The 12,281-nt window shown below is 41.4% G+C and overlaps 2 protein-coding genes across 2 annotated transcripts; one reads left to right on the top strand and one right to left on the bottom strand.

Moving 5' to 3' along the window:
- Positions 1–1,617: 1,617 nt before the first annotated feature.
- LOC131475830 (DELTA-sagatoxin-Srs1a-like) lies at positions 1,618–3,133 on the top strand. Its single transcript, XM_058654160.1, has 3 exons — positions 1,618–1,704; positions 1,811–1,965; positions 2,350–3,133. Exons 2-3 carry the CDS (start codon positions 1,823–1,825, stop codon positions 2,777–2,779), a joined length of 573 nt encoding a protein of 190 aa, XP_058510143.1. The 5' UTR covers positions 1,618–1,704; positions 1,811–1,822; the 3' UTR covers positions 2,780–3,133.
- A 2,987-nt stretch (positions 3,134–6,120) lies between these two features.
- Positions 6,121–11,949, bottom strand: LOC131474885 (inactive all-trans-retinol 13,14-reductase-like). The gene is made up of 12 exons (XM_058652592.1): positions 11,184–11,949; positions 9,888–10,070; positions 9,511–9,649; positions 9,309–9,411; positions 8,710–8,905; positions 8,415–8,612; positions 7,982–8,101; positions 7,778–7,916; positions 7,582–7,691; positions 6,711–6,877; positions 6,440–6,599; positions 6,121–6,358 (listed from the first exon to the last, which is right to left on the bottom strand). The coding sequence occupies exons 1-12, from the start codon at positions 11,524–11,526 to the stop codon at positions 6,210–6,212; spliced, it is 2,007 nt and encodes a 668-aa protein (XP_058508575.1). The 5' UTR covers positions 11,527–11,949; the 3' UTR covers positions 6,121–6,209.
- Positions 11,950–12,281: the final 332 nt, after the last annotated feature.

The following is a 12,281-nucleotide window of genomic DNA, read 5'->3' as shown; positions in this document are numbered from 1 at the left end:
ATTAATGTATAAAAACAACAACATTTCAATACAGCTCTTACATCATCACCTTGCTTCAAAAAAGGTGTGTGTGTGTGAGAAGAAAATGCTTTGCAAATAAAAGGAAGTTAGTTTTTGTAGTTTCGGCAGTTTGATTGAATCATAGTCCTGTATTTGAATTATTGTTACCATGAGTCACACAATCGTGCGGATAAAGATGGAAGGAAAATGACAAACGTTTCCAGTTTGTGGATTATCTGACTTCAGATAAAAAGAGCTCTATTAATTAGTATCTATGTTAAAAGTTATAAGGCAACAGATTTAGCAAAAAACAATCATGTATTTTGATAAATCTCTTTAACTGGGGTATGCAACCTATTTAAGTGCAATAACTGGCTTTAATTTGAATGTAACTGACATGAGAGAGTCCTCACAAAAATGGTTATGGTTATTTTTACGGTTATTTGGTTATTATACAAAGTGCAGCATCTCCACAGATAGATGCTATCTGTGTGTGTAAGTCTGACTATGAGACATTTGATCTAGTTCAATTTCAGTGGCACCAACATATTTACACATATTTTAAAGGTCACATTGTAGTTGAACTAACTCACTAATTTCCTTTTTGTCTAATGTCATGTAAATGTACAGAGTGTGGTAACCCATCACGTTCAGGTTGTGCCCATCACGTTTCCCCCCATAAGCCCAGACGTGACAGAGTGAATGTTGACCCTGGGAAAGACTGGTGACCTGTGCAGCGTCTATCCTGCCTCTCACCTCAGGTCAGCAGGGATAAGCTCCGGTCATCACACCCATCACAGGTGGGCGACACAACAAAAAGGTGACTGTGGTCGGCATGGAGTCGGAGTCTCTGGTCGTGGCTGAAAAGTGGACATTGAAGGACGATACAAGCCACCCTCTGTGCACCTTCATCATCAAACAGAGGAACGTGTGCAGCAGTGATTTTCCCTTGAACCATGAGACTGTATCACTGCACCAATGTGAGGAGAGGGGGAGGATAGCAGGGAATTAACAAAGCCAAAATGTACACAATAATAACAATAATCAATAAATTCATTTATTGTATTGACAAATGAAACAGTCCAATCAAGCCTCACAAGTCATCTTGCCTGGAAAGACAAGAAAAGAAGACCATGCTCTATCTATCATGAATGTTTGCTTTTCCAGTTTTCCTCAAAGGCCTTTCTTGTAACACCCAATTAAGTAGTTTAAACTTCTGTAATACTGTATTAGGTTGTGAAATCGAAAGTATTGGGAATTTCCCAATGAGTTAAGTCTCATGTAATTAAAGGCAACAGATCTCAGAGCTTGACGCAGCTGGAGTCTCATTGACGTTCACACGCATACAACAACAACATAGTGCAGACACTGTAACACGCCAGTGTGTGTGATATCCGGTGCCCAATATCAAACATATTATGCATGTTATTACATGTGATTTGTATTTATAATGCGTGTATGTATGTGTGTGTGTGTGTGTGTGTGTGTGTGTGTGTGTGTGTGTGTGTGTGTGTGTGTGTGTGTGTGTGTGTGGGTGTAAACAATTACTGTAAAGTGACATCCAACTTGTTTGGAAAGAGTTTCCTGGAGGAACAGGTTTGACCATGGATTTGGTCCCAATAAATAAGACGGCATGCGTCGAGTCTGTCACTGAGTGTTTTCAGCTGTGCCTCAGAGGTGTGAGTCCCACGTGAAAGCAACAAGGTAGGTCATCACTCCCCCGGACGACGAGCTTCATTTCATAGCATGATCTGCAGCACGTGGAGAAACATCAGAAATCACAGTGATATTTTCGTCTGTGTTTGAGCAGGTCGAGCTGGACATGGACATCGTGGATGTGGCGTTTGCGATTGCTGACACTGTGATGTCACTCGGGGGCATGATAGCTAAAGCTGTACCAACACATCGCCAGTGCAACATTGAGATTGAAAATAACTCTTGCAACTACACTCTTCAAAACCCCAGGTAACACTTTCTCTCCTTTTTGTGTTAACGTTATTTAAGTAGTAATAAAATGCTCACTTTATCAAATCAATTGCAGCCACTTCAGTCCACAATATCTAAAGAATATGTTTGTTTTGTTTGTCTGCACCAAAGTCTTTAATTATTTCATCACAGCAGACAAGAGTGTTTGATCCACTGCTGCCTCACTCAAAAAGTTCAAATGAGTTGAGATTGACCTCAGTGATATAAACCAGCAGATCCTGTGAACTCATGCTGAGCTAAAAATCATGGTTTTCTCAATAGACTTTAGAGCAGTTTACAGAGTTCAGACTCCGTCTCTCCGTCTCTCTGTTAAAATCTTCACATTTCAAATTCTCACACGTGTTTTTTCTGCCTTATATGAAGGATGTACACGCGGCGTGGACGCTGCAGCAAACCTTTGCCCCCCACGATCGGACAGTCCTCATCCGGAGAGGTGGAATTCAAGAAGACTCCGAACATGGCGTGTGGATCCGTGGGCATCTTCACCTATGACCTCGTTGATAAGGAAACAACGGCAGCCAGCGAGCAGATAGCCGTCCTGTTCAAGGTGCCGTTTGACCACAACAGGAAGTCAAACAAGTACGCAGTGGGAGTATTTGACATCGGCAAAACCTGTAATCGTGACCTCTTTCAGGAGATGTCAAAGAAAATGGACACAGTGTTTGTCAGAGGCAAAGCAAAGGAAAATGGTCTTTCTTACAGAGGTGATCATGTGACCATCATGGCCACGATGTCAGACTGTCACACTCCTGTCATAAAGGTGGAAGTGAGTGATACTGATGCAAACATGTGAACATATGTGTTATTTCCTGCATGAATGTGTAGATTTTGTACACATTACAATTATGTTGTACTGTTAACTAGAGCTGATGGCTGATGTGAGGTCTAAGTAATCAGCGGAACCAGTATCTGTTTGAAAAGTCACAACTTTATTCTGTATTTATTGTCTTTTTTATTTCATCCACCCATTTTCACTTGTTTATATTGAGCACAACAGAACAGACGTGTCTGTCCTGCTGAAACGGTTTGAATAAAATCTGAGTTCAATAAAGTCTCAACACACTCAAAGCCATCGTCTGTGTGTATTTAGTCCTCATTACTTTGAATCAGTTCATGTATAATGTTTTAACGTGTGATTAGTTCAGCATTTCAGTGACAACAACACTGAGACTTTGAGAATTTAAATGTAAATGTAAAAACACAGTCCTTGACAATTCCATAGCACATAAAAGAGTTGAAAGAGAAGAATTATTTAATATATAAGCAGTTAATAATAAATAACATGTAATATAAATGGTTTTCCAAGGTTTTCTTGAGAAGAAAAAAAAGATTAGTTGTGTGGAGCTTTTTTCTAACCTGTGACTCTCAAAGACACATTTACAAAAATCCTTTCAAATCCATGTCACAAAAATGTCATTGTTTGGACAACTTTTATTAAGCTTTTGTTTCACAGAGCGGAGAAAAGAGAGCAAGAGAATGTAGCGAGACAGAGTTCAGGGGAACGTTACAATGTTTCAGTCTCTGAAGTCGGTCTATGTTCATTTTAATCTGAGGTGCAGAATTTCTCAAGTTATTATGGAATTATTGACCAAATCCCACCTACTGTACCTTTAAATGTTCACCTGCATCTTTACATGCTTTGACGTTACACTATGTTTTATTTAGGTCTTTCATTTGCTGTCTTTACTGTGTGTGGTGTAAATTAATTAATTAAGTTCCATAAACCCTCTTTGTGAAAATCACTATTCAAATACCAATTATTATTAGTGTTGCTATTATTATGAGTGAGTTAAAGCATATTCTTGTCTGTGTGTATCCCTAATATAGTGTGTGTGTTATCATGGGTCACACCCATGGCTGAGTGCCGGTCCCTAGTCTCGGTAAATGTTACCCTGCTAAATCAAACATGCAGATCACCAGCTGTGGTGAGCTCTGAGGCGGGAGAAGCCAAAAGAAAGTGTTACTAGAAAATATTATTATACAACTGTACAAACCGCACAGTTACTAAGGCTTATAAGAGAAAGTGAAAGTGCAGCGAGTCATTTCTGATAAGGAAATAATGTGCATGATTCCGCTAATGCATTCCCTCTCCTCTTTGCAATAACGCCACACCTTTAACTACTCAAAGGAAAAGAACTAACCCCAGCAACATCTGAACAATTCAATGAATGGACTGTTTCACGTCCTGGCTGCCACAGTGTCACAGAGCCTGCGGCGCTTTGCAGCAAAAGTGAAAGAAAAAGAACGTTTAATTAAGCAAACGGATGAAAAAAGTCAAAAAGTAAATTACAAACAGAAAAAACACAGGGAGCAGAAACGTGGAACGCATGAAAACCAGAGCAACAGACTGGACTGAACCAACAAAGACACCAGGGAGCACAGAGATTTAAACATGCTAAGGCGGCAGGGATGCTTGTCTTTGAGCGATTGGTAAACACACTCCAACAGAAGGTGTTTCAGCTGATACGTTAACGATTGAGCCATCCTTCCATTTTCTACTGCTTTATCCTCCTCAGGAGGGTCACGGGTTACTTTTTTTCCCCAGGATGTTTGAGATGACAGGTAAAATTATTACTTGGCTGATCTGTTCAGTCTTGAAAACAGACAGACAAATATTTAGGGCAACAGGTGTAACTGGATTCAAAGCTGAGTAAAAAAATAAGAATGCTTAGATGTTCAGTTTTGGCAAAGCAAGCAAAATGAAAGCAGTCAAATAGCCAATCACAATAACCACATTTTCCACTGACTAATCATTGAAGCATTTTGTCTCACAAACAGCAGTCGCACTGTTTAATGACATGATATATTATTATTGACACAAAATTGGCTTTTCTCCATTAAAAACCCATCTGAGTGACAGAGGACAGCCTGTAGTCAAGAGGAAAGGAATTGGGCTTGTAACTGGAGGGTTGCTGGTTCAGTTGCTAAGTGCTGCTCCTGCTCCCGGATGGTCTCCATTACACTCTGCTTTCACTTTGACATAAATCCAAAAAGTTCTCTATTTCAGGTTCAAAGGACCAACGTGAGAACTAGTAACATGTAACATGTAACAGGACCTGTCCATTGAAACACTCCCCAGTCTTCCTCCTCTTGTGGAGTGTTGCTGTCGGCAGCCTCTGTAAAGCAAGTCTCTGGCCTAAAAGGTGTTTGTAAAATACTTCTTCTAAGGAAGCGGAGGCCAATGCATACTGTAACTCCAACTAAACATAATATATATGTAACTTTTCCATCTAATGATCAATGGTAGAGAAAAGTGATCCAGTTGATTCTCAGAGCTAATATATAAAGTTTTGTTTGACAGTCGCTCTGTGGTTCCGTTCACACACATGATGAATGCCAGTCACAGTCAGTTTTCACCGTTTAATGACAGTTTGAATCAAATCACTTTCTTTCACTTTCCATTTCTCTTTTCACACCATCTCCATTTTTAATAAACAAATGTTGTTACTTTCTTCCCTCAGAAGCAGTTGTTAGTTCTAGTTTGGTTAAGTTAGGTTTATATTATAATTCTTCACCAATGTTTTCTGGTCTTTGGTCATTTCATCATGTTTCTCTTCATCTCCATCTTTAAATCCTGAGTTTGTGTTTGTGTTTCACGTTCTCCACACAGTTGCTGTATTTACACCTCACACAGTAATCAGCTGTGAGTGTCACTTCAAATGAAGTCCTTTGTTATGTAAGATTGTTGATACTTTTGTCTTGGGTAACTGTTTTAAACTCCTCCATTTCTGAACCCTCCATTTGAAGTATGTCACGCGTGTGTCCACCTTTGTGAAGTTCCACCAAAATACTCATACCCTACCCTCACTTTCTCTATATTTCTATATTCTCCTCACCACTGCTATCTTCAATCTATGGCAACTAAAGCATAGTCATACTTACTGAAACATAAATGAGTATTGTGAGCTTTGGAGTTCCCTTTCAACTACACCTGTCATACTAAAAATCAACATCCTAATTTGTTTGAGGAATCATTTCAGCCTGAATTAATTTGTCAATCATTTTAAATTCTAATAGATTCATTTGCTCCATGATGGCTGACTTTACAGTGCATGAAAGATGGTGGGTTACATGTACACGCACACGCACACGCACACGCACACGCACACGTACACACACACGTACACACACACGTACACACACACGTACACACACACGTACACACACGCACACGTACACACACACGCACACGCACACGGACACGCACAGCAGCCGCGTCGCTGCTAGAAGAGCTTATCATTGGTGCGTTGGCGTTTCAGCTGGTTCTTCATGGCCAGGAGGTCGATGTAAAGGATCTGATTGAGGACAGCAGAGGCGCAGAGCAGTCCTCCATGCACGGCTCCAGCCAGGCCGTTACAGAACACATCCTGACCTACAGACACAACACGGAGCAGGCGTGTCAGTCTCTGTAGGATCTGGACAACGTCACAGCTGTTTTTGACAAAGGCGTTACCTGTGAGGTACAATCCGTCGACTGGTGTCTGCGCTCGCGTCTTGGCAACCGTTTCTGGGGTGAAGCGCTCCAGGTTATGCTCGGCGCCGTACATCTCGCCTCTTGGAGCTCCCAAATAGTGGACATTTGTCAGAGGGGTGGCGGCGTCCACCATCACCACCTTAACACGTGCAAACAAACACAGAAACAAGTCAACGCGAGAACAACATGCTCTTATTTTTGTTCATCTTAATGTGTAACACGTGCACAGACTGGGACAGAGGGGTAACACCTTGTCTCGAAGTTGTGGGAAAATGGTTAGAGCCCAGTCCAGCAGCTCCTGGGCCATGCTGTTTTTCATATCTAGGTAGTCCTGTCCCCTTCTGCCAAGCTTCGTCCCCTCCCATTCCTCAAACCACTCATAGCGAGCCATGGTTAGTAAAGTCATACAAGATTTACCTGCACAAAGATGGGAAGAACAATTCAAATCCATCTTATTAGTATCGCGCCAAAGGCTCCGTACATGGACAACATCACAGAGAGCAGAGAAACACAACAGTTCACACAGTGAGCAAACACTAGGCACTAGAACCAGAAACTCTCATAGAATCCATTACATTTGGTACAAACATACACTAAAATGACTCAAATGAATTCAGTAGAAGAAGAAGTCAATAAAAACCGTTACTACAGTAATGTTATAATATTATTATAATACTACTACAATGGGAAACTTGACTTTGCAAATGGCAGCTTGTAGACAGAAAACATTCCAGTGTTGTAAAAATACTTTAGTTACTGTATTTAAGTATAAAAGTCACATATCTGTACTTGACTTTGTTGTTTTTATTTCTAACAACTTTTACTCTCACTACATTTCCTCTAACTCTCTTTGTTACTCAGAGGAAGACGAGTTGCTATTATGGTCTGTATTTATATAGAGCTTTTCTAGTCTTGATGAGCTGCTCTACGCTACAGTTTTGCCATTCACCCATTCACACTTTTACTTTTACTTCTAAAACTACAGTACAGTAAATGTCACATACTTTAAGACTTTTACTGAAGTAACATTATAAACCGTGACTTTTCTGCTCAGATACAGGACTGAAAATGTCATGTGTCACCAAGCGTTACCTAAGTAAGGAGAGAGTTGAATGTGTCACCTGGGTGCCTGATGTTGGCTGTGGGATCTTTAGCAGATGGAAAGGTGATGAACATCATGGGAATGTTCCCTAATACCTGATCTCTGGTCAAGGAAGAGTAGCGCTCCATCCTTCACACACAAACACAGGAATACATCCATGAAAATCCATCATACGACAGAAGAGAGACAATATGACACAGTCAGTAAAAACCTACAGTGAATCCAGGTCATTGTCTTTATACAACCAGAAGTTGGTAGAGACGATGCCGAGCTCCTCTTTGGTTCCGTCCAGACCCACAAAGACCAAGAAGGAACCCATACCGTGACGTACCCTCCCCAACAGTGACTGCATCTCTGCACACAAACACACGTTATAGGAAACATCAGAAGAGAGAAGAGTCCAACATTCCAATCATTACCTGGTTTTTCTTGCACATGCTGAGGAAGAAACTTCTGGTAGGTGTTGAAGATGCCAGCGTTGGAGATGACAACAGGGGCACGGACCTCAATCTCTTCTTGGCCTTTTAACACGGTCACACCTATCACACAAACGCACACAAGGTTCTTCTTACTATTCTCTGAACTGTACATGTTTCTGTTATGGACTTTGTGTTGTTCTTAGAACTTTGGACCGTTTCCTGTGTCTTCTTGGACACTTGGTCTTTAGTTATTTCTCGTTCTCTTTCAGTTTCTGTGACTGTGCCCACTGTCATGTGTGTGAATTTCTGCTTTGTGTTCTCACAGTGAAACGCTCTGTGTGTCATAGCTTTGCTTGAAAGGCAGAAGGTCTCGGACTGTTTTGCTGTGCACACTTGATGGAAAAGGCAGCTGAATCACAACCCTCGGTCTCACCGTAGGCCTTCCCTTGCTGGTTGAGCAGGATGCGCTGTACTGGAGCTCGGACCAGCACTGCACCCCCTGCTTGCTGTATGATGGGGATGATGTGGAAGGCAATCTCACTAGCGCCCCCTCTTGGGTAATATGCCCCGCGTTTGTAGTGGTGAAGGAGGAGAGCGTTGATGAGGAAGCTGGACTCTTTAGGAGGGACACCTGGAGGAACATGACACCAGAGCATTGAAGGGGGTTTAGTGTGTTTCTGTGATGTGTTATGACTGTATGTGTGTGTGTGTGTGTGTGCGTCCAGCACCATAGAACAGGTAGGCAGACAGCGCCTGCAGGTCCTTGTTCTGCGTGAGGCGGGACATTAATTCTGAATGACTGGTTGTCGCCAGGCTGAACACTGATGAGATGTGTGCTAACAGGCCTGTACGGACCAAGAAGATAACCAGCCAGTAGGGAATCATCTTCAAAATGGCGATAAGTGCTGTCCTCTTTGAAGCGAGCTGCAAAATGAATCAAACAGGATATTTGATATCCAATATCAAATATCTGACAGCAGTTGCCAGAGGGTGAACGTAACACTGTATCAGGCAGACAGAACAATGAAGATAACAACAGTGTTATAATTTATCCAACTTTCCAGGTTAATCATGTCATAGTGCAAACATGTTCACTAACCTAAAGGTCACATTAGTGACATTTAATGCTATTAATAAAGAAAAGCCAAGGTTTTCTCTCATCTGAAAAACAGAGACTGCAAACGCTCAAATGCATAGCAGTGAAAACCAATATTGACACAAAGTCAGCGGACCTGGGTTTGAGCCTTGAGGAACTCCACAAGTTCTGTCTGTGAAATAAAGGTTTTCTCATTATAATAGGATTGTAAATGTCTCCGTCTCTTCTTACCTTCATTAATCTCATGAACTCATCAATGGCCTTCTCCTCTCCTGGAAACTGCTTCTTTAAGCTCGCTGCCATCTCTGTCTTCCCTGCGTGGATATGATACTCCCTGGGAAATGACAGTTAAAAAAAGGTAGTACAACAGATGAAGGGTTGCTCGAGCAAATACAAAAATACCCATACAAAGACGTAATAGACCATGTCTGACCTGCGCTGGTCAGCCTGACCCAGGATCAGCGTGTCAAAGTGTTTCCCCAGACGTGCAAACTGCAGCTGTCCATCTGTGATCTGATCCAGAGTGACCCTGAGCAGGCTGTTCTCATGAAGCTGGCCCAGGTAATGGATACCTGGTGGTGGTTCAAAAGTGCGTATTTAATGGTATAACATTTAAAAGTACTGCATCAAAACTACATTCTTAGCACTACTTTTTGCAAACATGCATCAGTAGTTACTTCTAATAACAGCTGAATAAAGGTCGTGCTACAAATATGGACCATTATTATTTAATGGCATCTGCATAGTCCTTAGAGTAGTAGTTTGGAGCTCATAATCAGTGACTGCCCTAATCCTTTAGTGGCATCTTACCCACGTCAAACTCAAATCCCTTATTCTGGAAGGTGTGCGTGCAGCCTCCAGCTTGATCATGTTGCTCCAGAACTAAAACCTTCTTTCCAGCTTTGGCCAAAAGCGCCGCTGCCGTCAAACCTCCCACACCACTGCCAATCACCACGGCATCCAGAGCCGGGGGAACGCGGTCTGAACGGAACCCTGTGAGGAGACACAGTCAAAGTCAGCAGCAACGAGGCCTTAAATGTACAGTGAACTGTAAACCATGGACATCACAAAGGACTTTTAAAAATACATTTTAGGGTTAAATGTTCCACGTTTCCAGTGTATTTGGTCCTTAGTCACAATTATTGTTAAATGGAGTAGTTTAGTGATACTTGATACTGTGTAAAGTCCATATTACACTGCTCTGAAACCAGCCTGTTATAAACAGTACACACAGAATCCCTGGGATATTAAATCCATTGATTGCCCCTAAAGCAGGGTTTGGTGATTTATTCTGGGTTAGTGTTAGTAAGATAGTTATTTATTATTTTTTTATTATTTCACTCACACAATAAAAGCCAATAGTCTTAGTTAATATTGAGTTTCATTTGTGTAAACATGTTTATACTAACATCTGTCCTGTGGTCCGACGACCTGCTCTCAAGCCGACAGATCCAAGGACTATACGCTGTCATCACGTTCACATTTGTAATTAACACGGTAATTAACGTTCATTCCAGTGCAGACTGTATTCATTTGCATGACGTCGCTCCTCAGCCGCTCTGAAAATGCATCCAAACACTACAGAGCTGCAAAGTTTCATCAACTTTCTCTGTTTTTTTCTCTGGGAAAAGAGGAAAAGTCCAGGAATTCACTTCCTGATTTACTGCAAACTTCACCAACCTTCGAGAAAGCCACTAAATCCTGGTTAACTCAGCAACCTGCTATCATGTAGAGTCTTTAATGTTCCTTAGTTCTGGTCCTGGGGATCAGCTGCAGGGTTTCTGATGATTCTGCTCCATCATTCACACCTGGCAGAGTTTGGGGACTCCTCAAAATCATGGGTCCAGAACCAGGACTGAGACACCCTGCTTTCATGTATTCTGTATTTGATACCTTTTTATTTATTTATTCCATAAATGTAATCATGTTTATCTTTTATGACTTAAGTTCTTCTACAGATGGTTGATTCAAATGATCATGTGATATTAACACATGTACACCACTGTAGGTGCAAATAAAGACCTTACATTCATTCATTCATTCATTCATTCATTCATTCATTCAATTCAATAAATAGTTCCAAAATGAAATCAGATCTTTATTTACCTTTCTTCAGCCGCTCATCCCTCTGTTTGCTGTCGATGACCAAGGGCCCCGGAGGCCGCAGGCACCGCTCGCTAAATATCTTGTAACGTCGACTGGTCAGGAAGAAGACGACGGCCACCAGCAGCACGCAGCTCAACAAACCCAGCAGCCACCACATAGCAGAGGAGAGCATTGCACTAACTATACAACAGTGAGGAGAGAGGGAGATGAATCTCTGAGGAGAAACAAGAAGTAGATAAGACAAGAAGAAGAAAGCTGTCCTCTGATGAGAGCAGCGAGGAAGAGTGATTGAACAGGAGAATACAGTTTGAAGGTCAGACACTGACGTCCAACACATGACCATCAGCGTTTGTGACTTCCCAAAGATTGGAGCAGTAAACGCATTCTCCACGCCGAGGTCATGAGACTGGCAGAGACCAACAGAGACCAACAGAGACCTGGTCTCATTAGACTCTCATTTTCCAACGCCTGTTATTGAATTGCCCTCAGGATGAGATTTTTATCAGATGTGAAGTCACCATGGTTCCACTGCATCAACGCCAACAAACATGCTGTTGACGACATTCAGTCTGTGGGCTTCATGGCTCAGTGGCTTTGGGATCTGAAAACTTCCCAGCTGGAGTTTCTGAGAGGGAATCAGTGAGTGTGTCACACTGGGAGAAGGTGATGAAGAGGAGAAGCAGGTAATCTGCGATAATCCGCCATATTATTGTTGATGATGACGCAAGGTTCCATTCTCAAGTCTCACTTCTGAAGGGAAGAGATTGAAAAGTATAACGTGATTAAGTATTATATAATATAATCAGAATATAATCTAATAAGAATAAGAATACTTTATATGAAATATGATGTGTTACATTTGCTCCCTCAGTGTTCAAATAACTAAACAATGTAAACACATTTATGGACTAAAATAGCTTCTAGCAAAACATTCTAAACTATAAATGCTTCTATTCAAATCATTTCTAAATCAATTATCTTATTAGCATGAGACGCCAAAACCTAAAGAAGTTGTCGCCGATTTAAAATTCTCAGAACTCTGATAAACAACAGGCATTATAGATTAAGTTTTTCCAATAAATTTAATTTATATCAAAC

The sequence above is a fragment of the Solea solea genome, chromosome 16 (assembly GCF_958295425.1).
Source record: "Solea solea chromosome 16, fSolSol10.1, whole genome shotgun sequence".
Lineage (NCBI taxonomy): Eukaryota > Metazoa > Chordata > Actinopteri > Pleuronectiformes > Soleidae > Solea > Solea solea.
Note: the sequence above shows the minus strand (reverse complement) of the source record. Positions and strands in the feature narration are given on the sequence as shown.